At 26.6% G+C, this 26,210-nt stretch overlaps 5 protein-coding genes across 9 annotated transcripts; 2 read left to right on the top strand and 3 right to left on the bottom strand.

Annotated features, from left to right (window-relative positions):
- Window positions 1-2,107: 2,107 nt before the first annotated feature.
- Raf (serine/threonine kinase raf oncogene) lies at window positions 2,108-4,541 on the bottom strand. Its single transcript, XM_012493569.3, has one exon. The coding sequence runs from the start codon at window positions 4,398-4,400 to the stop codon at window positions 2,253-2,255; it is 2,148 nt and encodes a 715-aa protein (XP_012349023.1). The 5' UTR covers window positions 4,401-4,541; the 3' UTR covers window positions 2,108-2,252.
- Window positions 4,542-7,311: 2,770 nt separating this feature from the next.
- On the top strand, window positions 7,312-9,097 carry LOC100872032 ((3R)-3-hydroxyacyl-CoA dehydrogenase). Its single transcript, XM_003698629.4, has 4 exons — window positions 7,312-7,958; window positions 8,046-8,162; window positions 8,242-8,617; window positions 8,693-9,097. The coding sequence occupies exons 1-4, from the start codon at window positions 7,928-7,930 to the stop codon at window positions 8,907-8,909; spliced, it is 741 nt and encodes a 246-aa protein (XP_003698677.2). The 5' UTR covers window positions 7,312-7,927; the 3' UTR covers window positions 8,910-9,097.
- LOC100872352 (deoxynucleotidyltransferase terminal-interacting protein 2) lies at window positions 8,942-10,972 on the bottom strand. Of its 2 annotated transcripts, none has more exons than XM_086913844.1 (3): window positions 10,409-10,972; window positions 9,896-10,108; window positions 8,942-9,783 (listed from the first exon to the last, which is right to left on the bottom strand). In XM_086913844.1, the coding sequence occupies exons 2-3, from the start codon at window positions 9,987-9,989 to the stop codon at window positions 9,104-9,106; spliced, it is 774 nt and encodes a 257-aa protein (XP_086769970.1). In that variant the 5' UTR covers window positions 9,990-10,108; window positions 10,409-10,972; the 3' UTR covers window positions 8,942-9,103. The 2 variants fall into 2 exon arrangements, with proteins under 2 accessions (XP_086769970.1, XP_003698680.1); XM_003698632.4 differs by having other exon boundaries at window positions 10,375-10,514.
- A 2,746-nt stretch (window positions 10,973-13,718) lies between these two features.
- On the top strand, window positions 13,719-23,687 carry LOC100870721 (nose resistant to fluoxetine protein 6). Of its 4 annotated transcripts, none has more exons than XM_012493568.2 (10): window positions 13,719-14,614; window positions 20,602-20,882; window positions 20,958-21,133; window positions 21,202-21,359; window positions 21,565-21,699; window positions 21,774-22,333; window positions 22,482-22,787; window positions 22,861-23,035; window positions 23,131-23,273; window positions 23,347-23,687. In XM_012493568.2, the coding sequence occupies exons 1-10, from the start codon at window positions 14,308-14,310 to the stop codon at window positions 23,473-23,475; spliced, it is 2,370 nt and encodes a 789-aa protein (XP_012349022.2). In that variant the 5' UTR covers window positions 13,719-14,307; the 3' UTR covers window positions 23,476-23,687. The 4 variants fall into 4 exon arrangements, with proteins under 4 accessions (XP_012349022.2, XP_086769966.1, XP_086769965.1 ...); XM_086913840.1 differs by having other exon boundaries at window positions 13,730-14,614; window positions 21,598-21,699; XM_086913839.1 differs by having other exon boundaries at window positions 13,751-14,614; window positions 21,598-21,699; window positions 23,131-23,687.
- A 32-nt stretch (window positions 23,688-23,719) lies between these two features.
- Window positions 23,720-26,021, bottom strand: LOC100871438 (26S proteasome non-ATPase regulatory subunit 5). The gene is made up of 2 exons (XM_012493577.3): window positions 25,473-26,021; window positions 23,720-25,239 (listed from the first exon to the last, which is right to left on the bottom strand). Exons 1-2 carry the CDS (start codon window positions 25,652-25,654, stop codon window positions 23,907-23,909), a joined length of 1,515 nt encoding a protein of 504 aa, XP_012349031.1. The 5' UTR covers window positions 25,655-26,021; the 3' UTR covers window positions 23,720-23,906.
- Window positions 26,022-26,210: the final 189 nt, after the last annotated feature.

Raw genomic sequence — 26,210 nt, 5'->3', positions numbered from 1 at the left:
CCTCTCAAAGATTTTACCATATCTAGAAAATTGCACTATAAAAAACCTCGGAAAGCTATTAGAAAGCTAGCCATCCCCCGCACCTTACATAACATCCTCCTTTTTTTCATTTTTTTTTCCATTTAATATTTTTGTAACATTGTTAATTATGTTTCACAATTCACTATTTCCCTATTACGAGAAAGCGTCATTAACAATGACAAGTGCATTCCTTTATTCCGGCGAACGTATTTATTGGTATTTTTTCGTTTCACTCATACTCTTTCTCTCTCTCTCTCTCTCTCTCTCTCTCTCTTTCTCTCGCATACACATACATATACACACATTCGAACACGTTTTCTCTTCTCTTACAATTCACATTTTCACAGTTCCTCGCAATCACACACTCTCAAGATTTTATAATCCGGCACTTATTTATTTAGTTTTTCCTCTTTTTCATTTTTTTTATTTTTTTACTTTTTAATTGCAGTTCATCACACTTAGATTATATATAAATAAATAAATAATAAATCGGGTTGTCACGTGCTTTAGAAACAAGATCACTCGTTCTAACTAATGAAATTTTAAAGATTTGCTCTTAGGCCTTTTCAGAAAATATGTCACGATTTGACGAGTGTCGCATCGATATTAAATTTTAGGATACGCCCGTGAATCAATGATGCAAAATGTTACGTAGTCAGTATGGTTTATCATTGATCGCGTAAGCGTGATTCAGATGCCCATCGAATAAAGTTTCACTAATTTTTTTACTACTGCACGTCCCCTAAATTACACGACACACAAGCCAAAAAGTTCCTTCTATTTATCTTTTTCGCTGAATACTCTTTATACTTGTAGTTTCTGCATACGTTTTCCTTATAAACGTATTTATTGTTCATCGGGCTCTTATCTGAAACACGTTTAATCCTAACAAAAGTTTTAATCATCTCATAGAACCCAAGTCTTTGATGCTATAATAAATACTTTATGAATTCATCACTTCGAAGTGAAATTCGCGCCTCTTCCTACATTATAAGCCTCAAATAAAATGAAAAAGAACTTAAAAAAAAAAAAAAAAAAAAAGAAAAAAGAAAGAAAATAATAATAAAAATTAATAAATATTAAAATGCAAGGAACAATAGTCGACTACAAAGTAAGGAAAAAAAATGGAAGTTAGTCAATAACTTTTTTAAGTTAGCGAATCTAAGTTACAATACGATGTTACTCCTTCTTTTTACCCATCATTGAGAATTTAAATGATCTTTAGGCCTTGATTCGTTAATAATGTTTCAAATCAAGCCAAAACAAATGATTCGCAAACGACTTATCATTATAATTTATAATATCGATGAAGTCTTAAAATAAAGGCCAAGTATATATATCACTTTTTATTTGACTTTCAATTTCATTCGTCATTTTTTAATACAGTACAACCTTTTGGTTTCATTAGACCAAAAGAATTTACTTCGTAGAAAAAAATATATAAAAAAAAATATCAGTCAAATATGATTATTAGTATCGAAAACAATTACTACAAAAAAAGAGGTAATTATTATAAAATGACTATTACTATAGAATATCTAATCTGAGTTCAAAGAATCTACATTTCGCTTTTAAAAATAATATACGCGTATTTTAGATAATTTTAACGAAACTTATGTACATTCTAATATTAAACTATAAATTATAAATGATGAAAAGGAACAATTCTTATGTGAGCATGTTGAAGACAAACATGAAGGAAGTAGGTACAAAAATCACTTCGGCGTTTGCAAAAATACTTCACAGACAAATGACGGCCCACGCGAATTTAAATGCCGTTACTTCTATTACTTACTTTATTTTTACATCCTTCATAAGGATTCCACAAAAGTAACAGACCTCTACGCGACACGCATATACGTGCGTTTGTTCATGCGTATATACACATGTTTACGAATGTGTTGATACACGCAAACGATAACTTGTTAAATAAAAGTTTTTCTCATAGATAGTAAGTATGTAAAGGTAAAAGCTACATATGCATTCTTGCCATGAAATACATCGGATACGTCAATTAATAAGATGAATTTCTGTCCTTATCTTTTTTGTCTTAATTGCATTAAGTATTGTATAATCACATTCTACATCGAGCGAACAGTTGCAACACAGTCAAAGTGTAGTTGGAAAGAATCGCATTGTTCATAGCTAAATTTATTACGATTTCGTTTAAAATTTTTTAAATATTTAAATTTATGCAAATTGCATCAGACTCATTACTTCAGGTGATATTTTTATATGTTCCCACCGGAAGGATAAAAGGAAAATGCTCCGAACTGGAAATTCACTGGAGTTTTTGGCGAAGCACAAGTGTATACAAAATCATCTGATTGTAGCTGCGTCCTGTTTAAGTTTGGTTCAGATGTCGATTTGGTTATTTTAGGTAATCCTCGTAAAAGACTTTCTAAATTAGCTAAAATTTGACGAAATATTGGTCTATCTTCTCTGGAAAATTTAATGCAATCCTCTGTCAGTCTCTTCAATGCTTTAGGAGTATCTGATCGCAATTTATTTAAATCTGGACGTAAATTTCCGCGTCCAACCATAAATAGTATTTGATCCTTGTTATTAATATGTGAATATGGTAGTTGGCCAGATAATAATTCAAATAAAACCACACCAAATGCGTAAACATCAGATTGAAAACTATATGGATTTTCTTCTTGCATTCTTATAACTTCTGGTGCCATCCAAAGAATGGATCCAGTTGGTTGATGAAATTGTTGAGAACCAGACCACCTAGTCTTTGCTGTGGCTAAACCAAAATCTCCAATTTTTACAGTAAGGTCATCATGCAAAAATATATTATTACTCTTTAAATCTCGATGAATAATATTTTTTGCATGTAAATAATCCATTCCTTGTGCAGTTTGTCTTCCAATTTCTATTAATGTGAATAAATCAAATTTTGTCTCAAATACATGTAAATGTTTATATAACGAAGAACCTTCACACCATTGAGTAACAATTGCCAATTGTGGTTTGCTAACACATCCCATAAACAAAAGAATATTTACATGTCGTGTTTTACGTAAAACTGCAACTTCATTTTTAAATGCTTGTAACTGAGCAGCAGTAGGTATTTTAACATTGAGTGTCTTTACAGCTACAGGACCATGCCAATGAGCTTTGTAAACTGTTCCAAAAGAACCTGATCCAATACGAGCTCCAATTAAGATTTCATCTGCTGGAATTTCCCAATCCTCTATGGATTCTCTAGGTGCTAAAAGATTTTTAGATGATTCATCAGCTGATCTTGCTCTTGGTCTTTTTGGCCTTAAGGTACTAGTAGGACTAGCCTGTGTTGACTGACTGTGTTTTGTTGGGCTACTACCAGGTGATACTGCATTTTGTGTGGTACCAATAGGACGACCTAAACTCTGAGATCTAGTGTATTCGTCTATATTAGCAGCTTCTCCACTTGGTTTTACCATATTAAAACAAACATTAGGCGCAGAACTGGAACGATCTTGTTGTCCCAAAGAACGTGGATGCCTTTGACTTCTTGATGGAGCAAGAGATGGAGACATGCTTCTACTTAATCCATATCCAGAAGGAAGTTGTAATATTCCAGCAGTACTTTCAAGATTATGTGCTAGCAATGCTTGATAATAAGCATCTTGCATACGTACTTGGTGGCATAAAGCAGGTACACCACCAGCACATCTTTGATGAAACCGATAATTGCAAGTTCTACAATAAAATCCCTGAAAAAGGAGTTTTCTACAACATTCACAAAATGCTAGTGAGAAGAAAGTCTTGCGCACAAAATTATGAGAAATGGAAGTAGTTATTGGAAACTTATCCAAAATTTCCACAGATATTTCATCGCAATCAAGCAATGAGATGTCGGTATCCCAAGAAGTAAGATATCTGGAGTTGTCCGCACCCAAAATATATACCACACACATTTCTGTAGTTAAATTCCGTAATTTCATTGCTTTGGCAAGTGCATCTCTTAATGAAAGTCCTTCACGAACTTGTACACTTGTACGTTGTTGATTAGGTAAATATGCCCTGAGCAGAGATTTCATTGGCGTTCTTTGACCTCTAATAGATGCATTAGCATCACGAGATTCACTCTCTGATGTGGAAGCACTACCAGATACTCGACCAGCATTCAACAATTCATTGAGCTTCTGTTCCTTAGATTCTAAATCATGCAACTTGCTAGTTAATTCTTGATACTCATTCAAATATATCGAAGGTGGATGTTGAAATCCAGCAAAACGATTGTTCAGAGCGTCAATGTTTTGTCGAGTAACGTGTATCACATTTTGTATATTTCTCAGCTCATACCTTAATGGATCTGTATCCAAATAACCGTCCTCGGAATCGCTGAGTTCTCCCGATTCCGGGCCGCTACCTCGTGAAGAGGACATAGCTAACTATACAAAGTGTAGCTTTTTCCTCTATCGACGAGGACGGGAAGATAACGTCGAGGACGAAAAGGACGGCGACGTAGTCGTCGCTGCCTCGAACTTACGACACGAAAATTCCGTGTACGCGTTCACACGGACCGCCGTGGCGCCACGCAGAGGCGCGGGGCTATGTTTCTTGAAGCGTCGGTGCTGCCAGTCTCTGCGTACAATCTTCCGCCCCCCTCCAACTAATTTTCTTCCTCTTCCTCTGTTTAAATTCTACCTGTTTACTTGTACAATTTCTTCACAATTTTTTCATTAATATTATTTTCTTTTTTTCCCTTTTTATTTTTAAATTTTTATTTCATATTGTTTTATATTTAAAGTAGTTTATAAAATTTTTTAATCATAAATGTTCATTAAAAAATCCAATAATTAGTACATCAAAATACAAATTTATGATGAAACGATTTAATTTTTAAAATTATTTTAAAATAACGCATTATATAGTATTGCATTTACATTATAAATATTTTCATGTTTTTATAAATCTAATTTTTATTGCAATATTTTTGTTAGTATATTCGATTAATATGATAAAACTATTCTATTTAATAGTTATGGAAATAAATCTATATTAATATTAATAATAATATAAAACAAAATCTTTCTTTACCATCTCTTTAAAAAACAACTATATTTGGAATAAGTCTATAATTCAAGTTCAATTTTTCTGTAAACATAGCTACTCGCATTGCGTTCCTGACGTCACTGCAGGCTAGTGCAGACGTACTTTGACGTCAGCAACATATAGTACGGTTACCTAGGCAACAGAAGTTCTAATTGGTTCAATGTTTAATAATTATTGTTATTATTATATATAAATATTCAAAAATTTGTCACTATAGCTTTTAAATCAATAAAGATAATAAAAAATAATAATCTTTTATTTATTCTTTTATAAATTAAACTTTACTTTACTGAATATTTTTTTTTTAAATTCTTTTTACATCTTTCAATAATATTTATATATATAGATTACAAAAATTAAATTTTAATATTAGGAATTCATAAGATTATTGATTATAAATAAATAAAATTATGATATTTTATAAATAATTTTCGTTGCTATTATGATTCTACTAACAATCCGTCCAATCAGGAGAGCCTTTTGCCCATTGGTGATGTCATGTATGCTTTATTAGCTTGTCATAAATGAGATATAACTATGTATCCAATATCCTGAAATACCGATTGCGCAAAAAATCAGGCTGTTTGAAATGCTTCCTTTAGAGAAATTATATTCAATTCAATCACAATAAAAGTAGATTTTAGAAATAAATTCTTTAGTTACTTTTTCCATGAATTGTATATATGAAATTCATAGATCTTATGATTAAAAATCTGGTAAAAAATAAAAAAATTTTATTATTAAAATTATATGAAAATTGCAAGCATTTTTTATTTTTATTTTTCTTTTTGAGTGATTTTCAATTATCTTTATTATATTATATCTTTATTATACGAAATAAGGAATAATTAACATTAGAAAACTAATTTTATATTTATCGTGAAATTGATAAATTTCTATTAGAATATCTACTTATTAAAATATATAAAAAATATATAAAATCCCATTAAAATATATAAAATATTTTATTTCTGTATATATGAAAATTGGATCAAACTAGAGTTTATGAAAATTTTTTATCTCTTAAAATTTTTAATTAATAAATTCAAAGAAGACAAAAATAAATCGAATATCGGAGTCGTCTTTTGAATATAATTTTGCAGAGTAAATATAGAAAAGTAAAATAAAGAGTAAGAGCAAAATAATAGGAGAAAGATAGAGAAAGAATAAAAATTGGAGAATCAACGCCATCTTTAGAGTATAAATAAAATATAAAAAGAACATAAATAATGAAAAATAGAAAATTAACCTTCAGGGCCATCTCTTAAATATCAAAGACACTTCTCCTATATTTTTTCAGATAAATAAAAATTGACAATTAGCATCATCTCTTAGTATTTTTAAAAATACATTTTCAATATTTAAAGAAATAATTATTTATAATATTCAAAAGATGGCGCCAAAAGTTAATTCTTATTTATCTTTCATTATTTGTTATCCTTTCTTTTTGTGTTCCATTTGCGGCACTTTATAAATGCTGATATCCGAATTTTTACACAATCTCTATCCATCTCTTATTATTTGCTATTCTTTCTTTTTGTATTTTATTTACAGCACACTAGAAGTTAAGAATTAATCTTCAACGCCATCTTTTGAATGCTAAAGATAACTATTTCTTTAAATAATTAAAAATATCTTTCTAAAAATGCTAAGAGATGGCGCCAGAAGTTAATTCTTATCTATCTCTATCCTTCTTTCGTTATTTGCTATCCTTCCTTTTTGTGTTTCATTTGCGGCACTCTATAGATGGCGCTGATTTCCGAATTTTTACACTATCTCTATCCTTCTCTTATTATTTGCTATCCTTTCTTTTTGTATTTTATTTACAGTACACTAAAAGTTAAGAATTAATCTTCAGCGCCATCTTTTGAATGCTAAAGATAATTATTTCTTTAAATAATTAAAAATATCTTTCTAAAAATGCTAAGAGATGGCGCCAAAAGTTAATTCTTACCTATCTCTATCCTTTTTTCGTTATTTGCTATCCTTCCTTTTTGTGTTTCATTTGCGGCACTCTATAGATGGCGCTGATTTTCGAATTTTTACACTATCTCTATCCTTCTCTTATTATTTGCTATCCTTTCTTTTTGTATTTTATTTACAGCACACTAGAAGTTAAGAATTAATCTTCAACGCCATCTTTTGAATGCTAAAGATAACTATTTCTTTAAATAATTAAAAATATCTTTCTAAAAATGCTAAGAGATGGCGCCAGAAGTTAATTCTTATCTATCTCTATCCTTCTTTCGTTATTTGCTATCCTTCCTTTTTGTGTTTCATTTGCGGCACTCTATAGATGGCGCTGATTTCCGAATTTTTACACTATCTCTATCCTTTTCTCTCTATACTCTTTATCTATTTCTATTTTACAAAATTATATTAGAAGATAGTTTTCATGTTTGAAGTACTTTATTATTTTTTTCATCTAACTTAATAATTAAAAATCTTAATAGATTCTTTTCCAATTTTATATGTTATATTATAAATATATATATATTTATTTTTATTTAAATATATGTGTATATATATATATTTAAAAACAAAATTCAACGATGACGTTAAGATGACGTTAAGTAAATTCTTATCTTATCTTTGTTCATTTCCCACTATTTGCTTTTCATGTTTTATATAAGACATTTTAGAGATAATTTTTCAATTTTTGTTCTATTTTTGTCATTCCTCTACTATTTGTTCTTATGTTATATATTATTGAAAGACAAAAAAAATATAAAAATAAAATAATTTGATTAAGTGAAATTTAATTTCTTTACATTGTATAATAAAATCAATTTATTAGTATTTTATAATTTAAATTTATAATTTATCTATTGGATATTGTACTAATCTTTTTCAAAAAATGGTAGCTGGAAAAATAGCTTTTGTAACAGGTATTTGTATAAAAAAATTAAATTAAAGATTAAAGGAAAATTTATATTTATGATAAATATTTTTTACTAGATTTATTACAATTATAGGTGCTGGAAGCGGTATAGGTAGAAAAGTATGCCATATTTTGACAAAACAAGGGGCTAGTGTTATTGCTACCGATCTAAACTTAAAAAATGCTGAAGAAACTATCAGATCTTTAAATGGTTTAAATACAAAATATTATTTTTTTATTATATGCTAATATAAATAATAATATAATAAAATTTATATAATAATTTTTAGATACCAAACATTTAGCATTAAATGTAGAAGTTTTAAATGAAAAAAGTATTAAAGAAGCATTTAAAAATGCAATAAATAAATATTCAACTCCACCAACTATTATAGTTAATTCTGCTGGCATTACAAGTGATCAATTCATTTTGAAACTTACTAATGAAGATTTTGATAAAGTACTTAATGTGAATTTAAAAGGAACTTTTTTTATAATCCAAACAGCAGTAAAAGAAATGATTAATGCTAATGTAAATAAAGGTGGTTCAATTGTTAATATAAGTTCTATTGTTGGAAAAATAGGAAACATGGGACAAGCCAATTATGCTGCATCAAAAGCTGGAGTAATAGCTCTTACAAAAACTGCTTCTATCGAATTTGGACAGTAAGAACAAAATAATATTTGTATAATATTTTGTTCAATAATTATAAATTTATAATATTATCAATCATATTGTAGATTTGGAATTCGTGTTAATACTGTGCTACCAGGTTTTATAGAAACTCCTATGACAAAAACTATACCTGATAATGTAAAACAATTATTTATAAAAAGAATTCCTCTTCATAGAATGGGAAAACCAGAAGAAGTAGCAGAAGTTATCACATTTTTAGCATCTTCCAAGAGTTCTTACATTAATGGTGCATCCATAGATGTTACAGGAGGATTACATTAAACTTGCTTAAAACTATATGAAAACTACATATATATATACATATATATTTTTTATATTTTTATAATTAAATTTAAAACACATTTAAATAGATTATATATAATATATATAATTATATATAATATAATTACAAATATTACTTAAAATATTGATTTGAAATATGTATATGCTCATTATACCTTATACATATACATATATTATTTTTTTTTCCCCTTAAGTTTCTTTGCATGTTTATGAGCTTTATAATGCAATCTTCTTTTCTCATCAATGATTTCCTTATATTTACGTTTATTGTATTTAGAAAATTGAGCATCAGTCATAAGTTCATCCACAATTGTTTTCTTACGTTCTTTTTTAGTAAGACGTCCAGAATAATAATCCAAATGTGAATCAATAACTTTACCAATTTGGAAATATCGTGGTAATGTTTTAAGATCATTCTTTTTGTAAAATCGTTTAGGATCTAATACTGATCTCATTCTTATAACTTGAAGATCATGTTTAACTTCTGGTGTTAATTCAGGAGCACCCATATTAAACCAATCTTTGCCCTTAGTTTTACTACGTTCCTTACGTCTTTTAGCTTTTAATAATTTTGTACTAAGCTCATAAGGAGGTACAGCTTCTAACTTTTCAAAACCAGATTGAATAATACTTTTTTCAAGTATTTTATCTACTGCTGTCAATTCTTGTGTTAAATGAGTTACATCTTGACTAGATATTGGATTGCTTTTCTTTCTTATATTCGACCAACCCATATCTTTCTCAAATTCGTCAAGGTCGATATCTTTAGTTACATTACGAACTATCTTTTTTGTTGTAACTTCATTTTTAATTAAATCTTCCTCTATGTCAAAAAATTTGAGTGCCTGCGTACCTGTCAAATTAATATATATAAAAAATTAATATATATATTGTCGTATATTTTTAACTTCTATAACCTCTATAACTATTATAGTGAAACGTAAACTTAACGTAAACTTAATTACCATGATTTTCAAAATCTAAATCATCATCATTTTCTATCAAACGATCTTTCTTTATCAAATCTTCATCACCTTTCGTATCAATTATTATATCCATTATTAGTTAATTTTAATAATTAAAAAAGAACTAGTTTCTCAATATTTCTCACGTGTTTGATATGACAATACTTTAAAACTTCGTTTCAAATTAAAGAACTGTGTTATTTTTTTTTTTTTCTATATGAAAAAAAAAAAAGAAAAATAAAACAAGGAAATATTAAAGAAAATCTAATATATTATAAAATATTAATAAATTCTTGCAAATCTACATCAAATATAATGTAGAGTATATTACTCTAAATAAATATTATAATTATTTAATTATAAATCAGAAATATAAAATAACAATAATATAATAATTTTTGAATATTTATAATTATACTTTTATAAAATGTTACTATATATATATTTTATCTGTAATTTTGATCAAATAACTAGATTACCGATCGGACATAGTTATTTCATTTCTAAATATACCGTTAGATTTCGACTCCTTGAACTGTTATATTCCTTTCTATTTTCATTTTATTTTTCCCCACTTCTTTTCACTTTTCATTTCTTTCTTCCCCTTTCACTTGTTTCTGTTAGAGAAAGTGTTTCTCACTTTGTAAGAATAAAATTTAGTGATACTAACTATTATTATTTATATATTATATATATATTATATATTAGTTATATTTATATATTAATGTTTTACAAAGATTTCAAAATATTTTTCAAACGATATTATTCTTTGAATTAACCAACTGTTTCATTGTTTATTATTTTATTTTTCAAAGTATCTTACCAGAATTTTGTTTTTTGTATTTATGAAAAGATTACTTATTAATAAATAAATTACTATTTTTTTAAATAGTAAAGATATTATTTATTACTTTAATTTCTTAATAATATTATATTATTCATGATTATGAAATAATAATATATTGTTACATATGCATAACGTAGTATTATCCATTATATACAAAAAACTTGGAAAAAATTAAACTTAAACTTGTATGAAATATGCTTATCTTAAAACGCAGAAAAATGACCGTGAGTATTTCCTGTATACATAGACAACACATTTCTGTAATTGAAACTTTAGTTTTACTTATTCGAATAATATTTCTATTAATAATTTATATATTTTTTAATATATATATAACATTTATTTTATATATAACATTAAAAAACATTACAGTTTTTAGAAAACGAATCTTTTTCAAACTCTTTTTTTCTAAAATTTATTGCTCTTTTTGTATTTTATCTTGAATTAAATTCGTTTCAGAATATAAATAATATACAAGGATTTAGCTAAAATATTATAATGAGATTATCTTAATGAGGATATATTTTTCGTTTAAATTTTATAACGAAAAATGATTTTATAACGATGATCAATAACAGAGAAATCCGCTTAAAAAAGAAGATCAATAATTAGAAGAGATTTTTTATCAAATTTTAAACTTTCAATCAAAAACCATAAATTTAAATTTCATAAAATTCAAATATCTTTGATATAATTTAAGAAATTTTATTCTGAAAAAAAAATAAATTTGATTTGTTTAAATCAATTTCATTTTCAGATAATACTTGTAAATATGCAACAGAAATATAAATGTTTTCATTATTACGTGTTAAAAAAAACAAGTTTTTAAAATTATGCATTTATCTACAATGAAGATAATCATGAATAAATTGCAAATTTTTATGAAACTAAAATATATGTAAATATACAAATATTTAAATATACAATTAATATATAGAAAATATATTACATTACATAATTAAATTATATTTCAAGTTATATACATATAAAATAGAGTGTTCCAAGAAAAAAATCGAATAATTTTGATTACAAGATAATTTTATATATATTTATCTATTCGTTTTTAATTTATTTAAGAAAATAGATATTTTATATATAACTAAAATATCTTTTCTAAATTTTTATGAAGATTTTTTTTTTTTCAATTATTTTTCATGCATTTTTTATTTTTTTTTATTCGGTTAAAGAAGATGTTAAAAATAAATATTCTCCTTCCATAAAATATATAAAAATCTATTTATATAAATTATATATAAATCCATAAAATATATATAAATCTATTTAAAATTTCAACAATCATTGTTCATTCTAATAATTTCATTTATGGATTTCATTATAGACTGTTCTTGCAAATATTATTATTTATATTAATTTAGTCATTTAATTTATTTAAAATTAATAAAAAATAGAAACAATACGCCATATAATAGCATTAGAAATGAAATTATTAAAATTATATATAGAAAAACGTTGATTAAAGATCCGATTAGATTTATTTGGAAGGAATTTTGAATATCTCCTTTCGATGAATAAAAAATACAAAAAATTATATCTATTCCAGTTATCCAGTTTTAAAAATCTATTTTTTAAAATGAATTTTAATTTCTCATAGATCTCACTTGTTATGCAAACTTCAATATAAGTAATTATCATGGTCAAAGTTTCGATTAATATTCTATAAAGACATAACAAAGAACAACGAACACGTGCAAAATATTGCAACAATAAAAATGTGAGTATACTTAAATAATAAGTTATTGCAATTCGTAACTGTTTATGTCTGTTTTCCACGTGACTCGCGTTTTAATGACACGTGCCACGAATATAATTTAGTGTTGTTCATGTTAATGACTTTCTCAACGAAAATATAACTTTCGTCTAAGCAAGTCCATAAACGATTGCATCGATTGATTACAGTTATAAGAAGATTTATTGATAGTTTCCTAGTCATTATGGTTTTTGGGAGGAGTTGAATAGGATTAACAACGCAAATTATAGGAAGGATGACAGTAAAACTTTTAATAATGATAAAAAAAAAAAAAAGAAAACGAATTTCAGCACGGTTGAGCAGCCAATGATGGCATTTGACGAAAGTTCTGCATCGGAGAAAGAGAAATAATCCTCTAATAATATGAAATTTCTTAGTGAAACTTCTGAAATAAACTTTGTCGTTGATTTCAGGCGAAATCATGCAAAACTTTATTGAAAAATTTTCATTGTGACCATTTCGGTCCAGAAAGTTTCTTATTATGTTTCTTCTATCTTTATAAAATCCATTATCTATATATATATATATATATATATATATATATATATATATATATATATATATATATATATATATTATAATTAATTAAATATTCATAAAAAAGAGAAGAAGATCTATTTTTTGAAAAACATTTATGCAAGATGTTGCTTAAACGTGTTCATCCATTCAATCTTTATCAATTCGAAATGCTTTTTATATAAGATTTACAATTTTAATAAATAAGATCTGATTTTCTTCTTTCTTTTTTTATTTTTACCAAAATTTTATACTAAAATCAAGAAGAAAAATCGACATTACTAATGTATTATATTCAAGCATCTTCTTAACTTCTATTAAATGTGTAATGTTACCATACTTTATAATTATATCGAAACTGACCAAACATTTATTATTCAAAAAACATATTTTCATGAATGCATTCCTTCTATGTATGTAAAAAAAAAAAAAAAAGAATAAAAGAAAGAAAAATGTTCAGTAATTCCTAATCTTACTTTTGAAAAATAACGATTTTTCTCTTCTTTTTTTTATTTTGTTAACGGATACGAAATTATGTTAATTATGAGTATACATATTTAAATATATATACATTTAAACACAGTGTATATTGAGTAGATGGCCACTGGCACTCACTTTTCAACAGGGGGAAGTTTCTCCCCACTATTTTGCTCACACTTTCATTACTACCAAGATATTCAACCGGTGAAGCCATTTTTCTACCATTGCCAGTCTGGTTGGTCTCGGTGAACTTTGATCATCGAATAAAGAAGAATCACGCAGGAGTGAAGATAGTTGTTCGGAGAAAGAAGAAACCTATTTAAAATCATTCAAATCATATTGAGGAAATCATAAGGAAGAATCACCCTTTTTCTTTTCATTTATTCTCATTTCTTTACTTTCTCGTAAGTATGATAACAAGGATAGAACGTCTTCGAGAAGAAATACTCTGGAAGAATCCAAAGATGCGAACACAAAGATTTACATGACTTTGAAAGGAACTGAAGAGATTGAGATTCTTTTTCTTTGATGAAGAATCAGTAAAGATATCTATTTGAAGAATAGAGGGGCATTCAGTGTGATTTGAAGTATATCTTTTCTGTGATATTAAACAATATCATATCATTTTAACATCGTTTATGAGAGCGAGAAATAAAAGTTAATGAGTGTACAAAAGATTTAATATTTATCGAAACTATTTGTAATTTTAATATGTTCGACGAATAATTTTCAAACTATTAGAACTATAATTATTTCTGAATCATTTTTATTGTGTTCAGTGCAAATTTAATTTGAATAATAATGAATCAAACTTCGTATCTCGTCGTTCTTTTTGCTTGCTTCGCGATTTGCAGAGTGATTTCTTCGAATGTTTCGGAAAATCCATCACAAAATCCTTTGGTGAATCAACGATTAAGAACTTCAACCGACGAATATAAAATTCAAAATGGAAATTGGACTACATTGTCGGAAACGCTAGATATTTTCAATGTGCGTTATCTTGCCAATAATTGGACGGAAGGGAAATATCCTATTCAAGAGCAATGTGCCAAAGATATTACAAGATACATCGAAGGATTAAGAAAACAAGAAGTATGGGCTTCAAAAGGTATGTTGAATTAATCAAATTTATGTTAAAAAAAAGTCATATCTTCGGTAATTAAATCGTTGTAAAAATAGCTAATAATTAATTATTCATTTGGAACTAATCGTATGCAAACATTTTTCTCTTCTTTCGTATATAGGGAGAACGGTATTTATGCGTGCAAAAATTGATTATGCGTATTTTATTATGCGAATAGAAAGTGTCCGAGTTATGGCAAGATGAAATTGCCAGATCTAGGTAATACTTGGTATTAATACGGCACGTGATTTCATTGATCATAAATAGAACAACATTTCGAGATCAGATGCGGGAGAGGAACAAATATAAAAGAAGAGAAAAAAAAAATTTAATATATCAATAAATTAATATCGTTGAATGATTCGTTCTCTAGATAGTCAGGATTTTTTTTTCTAAAAAAAAATCTAAATGATTAAAATTATCTTGGTCAAAGTCCAAATGACTTAATTCACTTTCATCAGGAAGGAAATCGAAAGGTGATAGGTCGTCGCTGGTTGGCAAAAGCTTGCCAGGAACGTCCTTGCTAAAACATATCTTTTGCCTTCCTCTTGGCAGTTCCTCTTGCTTTGCCTACTTTCATCGCGAAATTTCACTTTTCACGACACAAAGAACAATCTCGTGACGACTTCTACAACCAATACAGGCTGGGCCCGACAACGAATCGCTTTCAATGTTTTACTATCCTCGGTCAATGCCACTTTTCGCAAGATCGTTACAAACTTCTTTGTTCATTCTTTCGGCCTTTACTTCTACCATTTATGATCGAGTCGAGGCTACTTACATACCACTCCTTATTAGCAAAATAATCGTGTTCAGTTGAATTTTCGAAGTTTAAATTTTTCTGAAACAAAAATACATTGTGAGATATTGTTTCATCGATTGCAAAATATTAATCTAGAATATCACTCGACATATTACGCAATACTTAAAAATAGTATGTGCTCTTTATATCGTTCACTTTTCAAATTCCTTTTTTGAATATGTTTTTTTATGGATAAAAATATGGTGGACCTAAAAAATATGTAAAAGCGTGTTATCTCCTCACTTTTATAGATTACGAAGATTAATTAATATGTTATATTACAGTGTAAAATAATATTTTTCATTATAGAAGAATAAAAATTTATAATATTACATATTTTTTTTAATTATTTAAAATTTATCGATAAAATATTAATATAAAATATTGATTAGTATAATATTATAATAGAAGAACAAAGAAATAAGATTCGTTCTTATATTCGTTTTTATAAAACTCAAAATGGACAATGATTTGCTTTTATAATATATCTAATTAAATTTTTATGTAAAAAGTGTACACTTTAATCCTGATTTTTAATCTTTTATTTATTTCAGCCTTATTCTTTTGAACGTATTCTGAATGTATTGACAATAAGGACCAATAATTAAATAATGAAATTTACCTAAAAAGTAATAAATTTACTTGTATTCGATATTTTCGACATAGAATCAATCTTGTAATTATATTTTTCAAAAATATTATACGAAATTAAAATTTATCAAGAACAAGAAACAAAAATAGATTTCAAAAAGTAATAAAACTATTATTTTATTTTAATTAATTATTTTATAATAATTAATAATTATAATAGATTATATATTATTTAAATACTAAATATATTATATTTATATTTTATGAAAAGAAATAATAATAATTATGTTTCTATGTTTCCCAATCAAAATAGAGAGAAATTGTATTACATGAAATGCTATATTATAGTGGGGATTTCCACAATTCTCTAACTGCATTAAAGTGAAATTGTGTTGCAAAAGCACCATGCTATACAAGGATTGTTAATTATATATATGTTTTATTGCAAACAAAAAGTGTGTAAGAAATAAATTCAAAAAAACAATTCGACATTTAAAAAAAAACTTATATGAAACATATATTTCTATAAAAGTTTCGTTATTAAAAAAGAATAAATAACGAAATGAACGGAATTAAAATGAATTTTTTAAAATTGCTCTATAAATTTTGAAAAGTGGTAAAAAGTTATTATTTTATTCCAAGTTAATTTAATTGAATGAAAGTAAAATTTTATCAATTTTATTATTCTTTATTTCCGGTAAGATTTCTGGTTGTTAAATTTTGCCTAATTTAAGCAAAGAAAAGTCCATGGAACAAATTTCATGACTTTCTCCTCTCGTGGAGTCGAGATATTCTCCATTATCATTCTCGGAAGTTCAAATTTATACAATTGTACAGGGAAAGGTGAAAGGAATCATGAGACTTCCACAAGAAAACAATATTAAAAATCTTTATGACATGTTTATAATGACACTCATTATCAAGCAATTTATCCTTTAACTTTCGGATGTGCTCATCATGATATTTTTGGAACTCTAATATAATTTTAATGCATTTATTTCTTAGATCTGCTTTACAGTTTAATGATTGAATCAATCATTTTTAATAATCTACATAGCAGTAATATTTGTAAGATAAAATTAAATAATTTATTGAATTATATTTGATCCAGTCACGTAATCCGTATTTGAATTAAAATTAAAATTTAAAACTTAGTAAAAAAAATCTAATATGAAATGTAAATGAATGATCGTGACGAAACTTCGTAAAATGAACGTTTTTCTTTGATGATAGTGTGTCACACTGTTTAGTTTCACGACAAACTTATGGAAGACGTTGGACTTCCGTGAACATCCTTTACGCACAAAAGTAACGTTAGAAAGTTTTAAGGAAGATTCATGCACATAGAAATATGATCGAAGTAGAAACCGCGGCAATTATCGAAATTACGTCATTGAATACAAAAACTGCCCAGAGAAAGGATTACGTGGAAACCAGGCTTGCAAACGCAACTTTCACGTAACGTTGTACTTTTCTTCGTTTATTCGTTCTCAATCCTTTATCATTTTGTTTCATGTTCTGCATAAAGTAGTAGTGATATAACGATTCGCGAATAGTCATTAATAAAATCTCAACTCTTTCAATCCTAGCACATGAAGCCGTTCATGATCTTTACATAGTCTGCTTATATATACATGCTTTCAATGATTACTAAAATTATCTGTATACAACATCAGATTAACACAATGCTATAATAATTAATTTATATTACTTATAAACAACGTGTATATTGGATTTTTTCCCTGGATAAATGTTTTAATCCTAGAAATTATGTAAGCAAATATTTCCTTATGTACTTTCTACGTACATATATGTTTTATCTCCAAACAGGTTTTCTTCTACATAAGTGAAACACGTTTTATACATGTGAGTATTTTATAGGAAGAAGAATTTCCTCTACCGTCAATAAAAATTCCACCCGCTTTGAACAAAAAACTGAATTTTTTTAGTTATATTGCACAAGTCAGCGTTCTTTAGTAAGTGTACGAAAAATAGAAAGCATATACCTGCGTTCTAAAATTGCGTAATCACATATATATTCATAGGTATTTGTATCGTATATGTCATAATCTTTTAATTAACAACCTTCATTAAATGGAAAGAATGGTATATCAATATATGAATATTGATATATCGTTTGGCATATAATTCATCATATAAAGTTACGTACTTATTTAGTCAATTAAATATAAATTCTAATGTTTACTACGTATAAAATCTCACCGAGTAAAGTTCACGGAGTAAGAATGTGATCAAAGAACATTTTTCGATTACAAATTGTAGAATTATGCCTATTTCACTTTTTTCTTATTAAAAAAACAAATTTAACGTGTTATATTTTTATCCTGAATTTCTATAATCAATTGATGCAATCAATAAATAAATGCATTAGACACATTACTTTCTTTGAATCATTTTTTTACGTATTATATTAATCATACATCGTAATGATAATAATAATAAATTTTATATAAATTATATAAATTCGTTCAGAAACATGTATGTTTAAATAAAATTTATCTATTAAGATTAGAATTAATAATAAGATAATAATATAAGATATAATAAGATAAATTAAGAGTTTTGTGAAATGATGTTTATATGCAATATCAAAAAAGAGACATGACTAGAATGCTTCTAATGTGGTTCATATTTAAAAGTAAACTAATGTACAGTTAAACGATTATTAATATTGCAACATAGTTAACTACATAGGGGAAAATTTCTCCTTTCAAATTACTTTCCTAGCTGACTAATCGGAACGTGCTAGTTAGCATGTTCGATCGATCGGAAGTAAATGATAAGTAAAATGACTCTATAATCGATATAAATATTTTAAATTTAAGAGAAACTAGTAATTTAAAAATTAATTAGATAAATCTCAAATCAATTTACTTTATGATTTTTTTTTATGCATCAATTTTATTCCCCAATTTAATTGCACAAATTTTGAATCTTATTTCCCTGCAATCTATGTTTTTTATTAATCAAAGTATGAATTTTAATAATGATTTAACGAATGATCGCATTACTCACGATTTATCATAGAAAAATTAGTATTGTTCGTTTATTGACTCGAATTAATAATTTCATTCGCCGATCGAATATATACAACAGTATAAATCCAAGTTTTTCAACTCTCATTGCAATAGCCCTTGAACTTTGTTAAAGACACCGACCATGAGCTCGTTCAAGTGGAAGATCTTGAAAACCGGTCATGCTTTTTAGGCTAAATTTTTTTTTTGAATTTATTTATTTTTTTTCTTTAAATTCTTTTTACGAAAATCAATCTCTTCAATGTCATTCGTTTCTATCATTGTTTCATTTGTTTTTGATATTATTTATAAGAAGAATAATTATTATTTATAAGGAAAATAATTATATAATATTTCTTTTTGTTTCTTTTTGCATTTTATCAAATATGACAGTCATAATAATAATATGTAAACAAGTTTTGTTCTTTTGCAAGTCAGAATGGAAAAATAATACGGATTACATGTAAAGATTGAACTTGACTTTGATCGTTCAATGGTGAATTATGTCAGAGATCATTGCACTTATACAAAATCCATTGTTATTCTAATTTTTTCACGATTACACGTACACGATTCTACTTTTGTGCGAACAGAATTAATAATAAGATTTCTTCAGTTGTCAGAATCACGGATTACGATAATGTTCGTAAAAGTCTCATTAGATAAACTAAATAAAATATACGTAAGATGTCAGACACTACTTTCAAATTTGAATCTAAGATCAATCAAAATAAAGGAAATATAATTAAAAAATATATATATATATATATATATAATAGAAAAGAAAAAATAAAAGAATTTTCAACTCTCTCAAGAGATACGTTACCAGAAACGTATTACAAAATATTTCGCAGGAAAACATTAATTCGTTTCTACGTGATACGATGATATCGTAATTTATTCTGTAACAGTAATTTACGTAACAAATTATGATTAGTAATTAAACTATCATGCAACCTATGCTATATAGATCCAATAGAAACAATATAAGTAAATTACCATAACGATGATTAATTAGATAATTAGATAATATTACTTTCTTCTCGAATAGAAAGTTTTGTTAAACTATTAGGTTCTCAGTCTTTTCTCCCATAGATGTCGTAATCTTTGGTAATGAAAATTATGTAGCAACACAAATGTTTGCAGGCATACATCTAGAAATGTAAACGAAAGTCTATAATTATTTAGCTTACAACATTGATCGAATGATATTATGTTACTTAATATTAAATAAGAATAAAATTATCTACTGTAAACATGAAAAATTATTTCAACAATTATACGAAACATTTAAAATATTTGATTAATTTGAAGCATATTCAACGATTAGCTTTCATTGGAATTTCAACCAAAGTAAGTAATCCGGAAATGATCGCTCGTCGAGTAAAGAGAAAGTGTCTTAACTGATAAAATAGGTCATTGGTTATAGCGTTAGCAAGTCATCTTTTATACGAAAAGAACATTTGTGCTGTTATTGTAAAATATGTAAAAGAATTTGATTTATTAATCAAATTTATTAATCAAAATCTTTTTCTTTTTAATAGCTGATGATGCTTCAGGTAGATATACTAATAGTTTTCTCTGGGGAAATTCTTATTATGTCGGATCAGCAACTCAATGTGCCTATATCGGCGACGATTATAAGAAAGAGATGACAAAGATTCATCGAAATGCATCGATAGAAAACTTTAATATTGAATCACGAAAAAAAAATTCTGGTCTCAGTGGAAAAGATCTTTGGATCGGAACGAAATTAGATAAACCACCTTATAAACTAGGATTTTATATAATGACCATTTCAGTGAATAATACTTTATTTCCTACGGTAAATAATTTAAATTTTTAAAACGTATTATTTAATAATATATGATTTGTATAATAATTATAATTTTAATCACAGGTTAGAACAATTTATCTTGGAGTATGTTTACCTTTCTCGTGTAATGCTTCCGATGTTTTTATGATAGTAAAACTTGCTGGAAGTGAACAAGCGGTGAAATATTCATCGATTGAAAAAATTCGAGATCAGCATGATATGTACGACATGTATGAAGATCCAATCTTTTGGATTCTATCGTACGTTGAGCAATGTTAAAACCAAATTAATAATAAAATCGAAATTAAAAATATTGAAAATGTTTCAGTGGTGTAAGTGCTGCAGTTTTTCTCTTAATGCTCATTGGTACTGGATATGATATTTACATAACAAGAAAATATACTCGCGGAAAAAACATGATTTACGACTTGGAAAGACACGCAAAACTTGAACAATTAGCAGTCAGAAATCAAAAACCTCTAAGTGGTAAGATGATTGATATTGGGTTATTTTTTTCCTTTTTAAATGTCCTTCTCTTGTAAAAATCTTCCCTTTGACGCGACTCGAAAGCAACATTGTATCTTTATGTTCATTTTCTTGTATCGAGAACAAATGATTGACTAATACAGACAAACACAGGATAAGGACAGTATCAAGTAGAGTGACACACTTTTATTATTATATTCCGTAGCTTTTCAAGGTAAGGTCTACCTTCCTGTTCCAGTGGCAGAAGCTATCATCAATGGACCTCAATCATTAGCAGTTAATAACAACAACGATCATGAAGGTAGTCTAGATTCAACTAGTTTAAAAGGATATAAATTTAGTAAGTGTAAAATCTATCTTTTAAAAAAAAAAAAAAATGGAAGAAAATATAAAAGAAATCTTCATTATTTTTAGGTGTCTTCGAAGAATTGTTACTTTCTTTCTCGGTCCGAGCTAACGTAAAAATCATCTGCGATGATAAAGTTGGAGGTGACACAATCAGCACTATCCATGGTCTTAAAGCGATATCGATGGCTTGGGTTATTTTGGGTCATACCTGTATTACTGCTTTTAAATACTCCGATAATATGGAATATCGAAAAGTCGTGGAAAAAAAATTCCTCTTTCAAACAATTACAAATGGAGCTTTCAGTGTTGATACATTCTTTTTTATGGGAGGTTTACTTGTAAGCTTCCTATATTTTAGGACGAATGCGAAAGGAGATTTGAACAAACTTACACAGGGTACACGGGGTATTGTGGCAGGTAGTCTGAAATTTATCGGTCTTCTTATGTACCGATTTTGTAGACTTACAGCTCCCTATATGTTCGTACTTGGAGTAGTTCAAGTTGCATCTAAATGGTTTCTTTCGAATTCTGTATTTGATCCACCAACCGCGGATCATATCAACTGTCCTAAATATTGGTGGAGGAATTTACTCTATATAAATACTTTGTTTCCAGTAGATCAAATGGTAATGAAATGATTAAATCAATTTTTTTGAAATTTACTTAAATAAAATTCAATTAAATGAAATCAAATAAATCAATAAAATGATTTACTTTATTACTTTTCGATTAAAATAACCAAAATTAAATAATACATACATTTTTTTTTTTCAGTGCATGATTTGGAGTTGGTATGTCGCCGACGATACTCAATTTTATATTGTCGGCGCCGTGATATTGATATTAGCAACAAATCATTTTAAAATTGCTACTTTCATGATGACTACTTTGTTATTGAGTTCCTGGTTAACAACAGGTTATATTGCTCTGATAAATAATCATATGCCAAGCTCAGATGATCCGTTAGCGCTTTTTGATAAAATTTATGATAAACCATGGACCAGATTGGGTCCTTATTTTATAGGCATGTCAATAGGATATTTCCTCTTTAAGACTGACTGTAAAATAAAAATGTCTAAGGTATACCAAAATTAATATTTTATAAAATATGAAAAAAATGATTTTATCCGAATTATAATTTTATCTTTTTCAGACAACCGTTTGTGTAGGATGGCTTCTTTCTTCAGCATGTCTTTTAAGTTTATTATATGGTTTGTACGAAACAGAACTTAATCCTATAATGGCAGCTGCTTATTCTTCATTAAGCCATAGCGTATGGGCACTTGGTTTATCATGGATCGTTGTTGCATGCAGTACAGGTTACGGAGGTATATTTTTATTAGCAATAATAATTGTTAAATTACAAATAAATATAAAAATATGATCATATTAGTTTAAAAATTTTAAATATAAATATCCATAGGATACGTAAATAATATTCTTTCGGCACCGATTTTGTATCCAATTAGTAGAACAACATATTGCGCTTACTTAGTACATCCACTTGTAATTCGATTAACAGCCATGAATTTGGATTCGCCATTTCATTTAGGAAAATATACTATGGTATGTAAAAGTATAAAATCTATTTCTATCGGCATTTATCAACAAATTTTTAATAAAATGATACACCTTTTAGATGATCACTTTCTTTGGACAACTGGTTCTATCTTATGTATTATCATTTATTATATCCGTTTCTTTTGAAGCTCCTATAGTAAGCATGTTAAAGATACTTTCACCAAAAAAACGAAAACGTATACAATGAGGCAATCAAAAGTTGCTTTATCTAACTTTTTTCATAAATTATGTATGTCTTTATTAATTATAAAATTAATGTGAAAAAACTTATCAAATCGAAGAAATATCGATATTATAAGGCGTAAATGTGTAAAACTTACATGTAATTTTGCATTATTATATGTAGTCTTCATTATGTATTATTTGTGTTAGCTATAAAATAAATTATTTTTCTTTGTATATTTATATTCTTGACCACATGAAAAATTAGATTTTTATTTATATATCATTGCATTTTATTTATACATATAACATATAGAAAATAAATAATAGCATATGTTTTGTTAAAATTTCACTTGAAAAAGTTATCTGACATCTTATACAATATTTTCAATAGATATTGATAATTTCTAATATTTTTAACATAAAATAACAAAAATAAAAATGATATAATATAATTTATGGACCTCCTTCAATTGCAACTTCTGTATTGATATCAACATAATGTGGTCCTTGATTTACAAACTCCCTAAACCTTTGCATTGTATTTGCATCAAATATGTCTTGTTCAGCTTCAACTAACTGCTTTACAACTTCATATTTAGCTTCTTTACATTCTTTAAAAGATTCAATGTTTCTGTCCAATAAAAATTCTACAAGACCTGGATAAGAAGATATATATTCTTGACCCCATACTTGAGATGCCAAAACTGCCATCACTTCTAAACCTGCTTGCCTAATATCTGCAAATGGTTGTCTACACAATGCCACAATCATACCCAATGGATCATCACACAGAGAATCAAACCATGATTTTGTCAGTGATAAAATTCTATTATCTTGTTCTACTTTTTGTATAGCAAGTATAAGAGCTAAATTATTAAGCCCACGAATTCTTAATGCTGTAGGCATCCTTTGTATTATCTCAGCAATTTTTTTTAATGCACATGGCATTGCATCTCCCAGAGCTTGTAAAGCATATTTACCTTCAACACACATAGAAACATGTCCCAATGTATCTAATGCAACACCAAGAATAGTTTGATCTCCACTTTCTATTACTTCAAACAATGCAGAAACCACAATTGGATATTTTGAAAATATTTCATTAGGCCAATAACATGCAACATTACCAAAAAATTTCATTAATCCAGGAATTAATAAATTTGATAATGGATTTTCATTGGCTTGAGCTATTTTTTGAACCAATTTTCTTATGACATCTTGTTGTTCTAAATAACTTAATCCTTCTTCTGTTAATGCTAATTGTGTCAAGATTTCTAATGCATTTACTTGTAACAATATATCTTCACTTTCAAGGATATCAAATAAACTATTTAAAAATCCTGATTGAGCAGATGCTTCTAGGCCTTCTTTTGAAGATTTTGCTACATCCACAATAACTTCATATATACGAAAACTAATAGTATCATTCTTCACTAATAATCTAGCAAAACTTCTTAATAATTCACCAGTATATAAAATCTGTAATCCATTTGAATTTTTACCAATTTCTTTCATTACACACATTGCACATTTAGCTACCATTAAATTTTCATCTGCAATCCTATTTATAATAGCAACTAACAAACTGATATCTTTGATAATTAAAGATATCTTTTGAGAGTTAGAAACAATACATAAAATTTCATGCAACACAAGTGACCTAACTTCAGCAATTGGATGAATTATTAACTGAGATATTTCTGCTGAATATCTTTGATATACTTCTCCAAGTTCTAAAATTCCAAATAATGCCTTCAAAATGTCACATACTTGATCTATATATTCTCTGTAAGAGGAAGAATTTAACTTTTTTATATTTTTTTATTATTACATTAATTAATATTATAATAAATTAATTAGGAAAAATGCAATTCTTTTTTCATTCTTTATAATATAACACATAAATTATTTTTTCATTCTTTCTTCAATAAAATGTATATAAAGTAAAAAGAAAATAAATTTTAAGTTATATTAACAATCATTAAAAATAGTTTAATAAAATTAGAATTGTTATGATACCTGTCATTCGAGGTTAACTGAGTAAACAATTGACTAAAATCCACGTTACGAGAGATTTGTTCAGTTTCTCTATTATTTAAACTTTCTAATTTTATTTTTATCTCGGATAATATATCTTTTTTTTCTTCTAAGTTATTTAGTTCACCAAGGCGAACAATTTTTTGTTCCAACCAGTCTGCCATGATCGGCGTACTGACATTACTTTTTCGAAAATATTACTAGTTAAATTCTAAAATACAAATCAATTGCCAACTTAAAATGATTAATTTTTATTCATAAAAAAAACTTTTTTAAATAACAAATCTAATTAAATAAACTATATGTTTACAAATAATTTATAATAATAAAAAAATAGCGATTTCTATTTTATAATTTTATAAAAGTTTATGTTTTCTTTCATATTATTCATATTAAGTATAATAAAATATTATATTTTAATAAATAAATTTTTAATAATTTTAATATTTACTAATAAAATTGTTAATTAATAATCAATAATTTATGGCAATATAAAAAATTTGTTATTTAAACAAAAAAAAATGTTATTATGAAATCCTGATCATTAAATTATTATATTATTATTGTATAATAGTATTATTGCACTATTAAAATAAAATATCAAAAAAATTAAAAATGAAAATAAATTTAAAACAAATTTTAAAAATTAAAAATGAAAAATAAAAATATGAAAAATTTATAAATAAAAAATGAAAGTATTCTTTTTTTTTTATCAAAATA

The sequence above is a fragment of the Apis florea genome, unplaced genomic scaffold (assembly GCF_048593485.1).
Source record: "Apis florea isolate Af1SG1 unplaced genomic scaffold, ASM4859348v1 contig_3517_pilon, whole genome shotgun sequence".
Classification (NCBI taxonomy): domain Eukaryota; kingdom Metazoa; phylum Arthropoda; class Insecta; order Hymenoptera; family Apidae; genus Apis; species Apis florea.
This window is presented reverse-complemented; position numbering and strand designations above follow the sequence as displayed.

Bases quoted from the DNA above. Each gene is read 5' to 3' on its own strand.
- LOC100871438 (XM_012493577.3), bottom strand. From the start codon at position 25,654: ATGGCAGACTGGTTGGAACAAAAAATTGTTCGCCTTGGTGAACTAAAT. The intron at 25,240-25,472 runs GTATCATAACAA...TTCCTCTTACAG, and splicing joins CAGTTAACCTCGAATGACAG to AGAATATATAGATCAAGTAT.
- Raf (XM_012493569.3), bottom strand. From the start codon at position 4,400: ATGTCCTCTTCACGAGGTAGCGGCCCGGAATCGGGAGAACTCAGCGAT.
- LOC100870721 (XM_086913838.1), top strand. From the start codon at position 14,308: ATGAATCAAACTTCGTATCTCGTCGTTCTTTTTGCTTGCTTCGCGATT. The intron at 21,700-21,773 runs GTAAGTGTAAAA...CATTATTTTTAG, and splicing joins TTTAAAAGGATATAAATTTA to GTGTCTTCGAAGAATTGTTA. The intron at 23,036-23,130 runs GTATATTTTTAT...AAATATCCATAG, and splicing joins ATGCAGTACAGGTTACGGAG to GATACGTAAATAATATTCTT.
- LOC100872352 (XM_086913844.1), bottom strand. From the start codon at position 9,989: ATGGATATAATAATTGATACGAAAGGTGATGAAGATTTGATAAAGAAA. The intron at 9,784-9,895 runs GTAATTAAGTTT...TTAATTTGACAG, and splicing joins TTTAGATTTTGAAAATCATG to GTACGCAGGCACTCAAATTT.
- LOC100872032 (XM_003698629.4), top strand. From the start codon at position 7,928: ATGGTAGCTGGAAAAATAGCTTTTGTAACAG. The intron at 7,959-8,045 runs GTATTTGTATAA...TTACAATTATAG, and splicing joins AAAAATAGCTTTTGTAACAG to GTGCTGGAAGCGGTATAGGT. The intron at 8,163-8,241 runs GTTTAAATACAA...AATAATTTTTAG, and splicing joins AACTATCAGATCTTTAAATG to ATACCAAACATTTAGCATTA.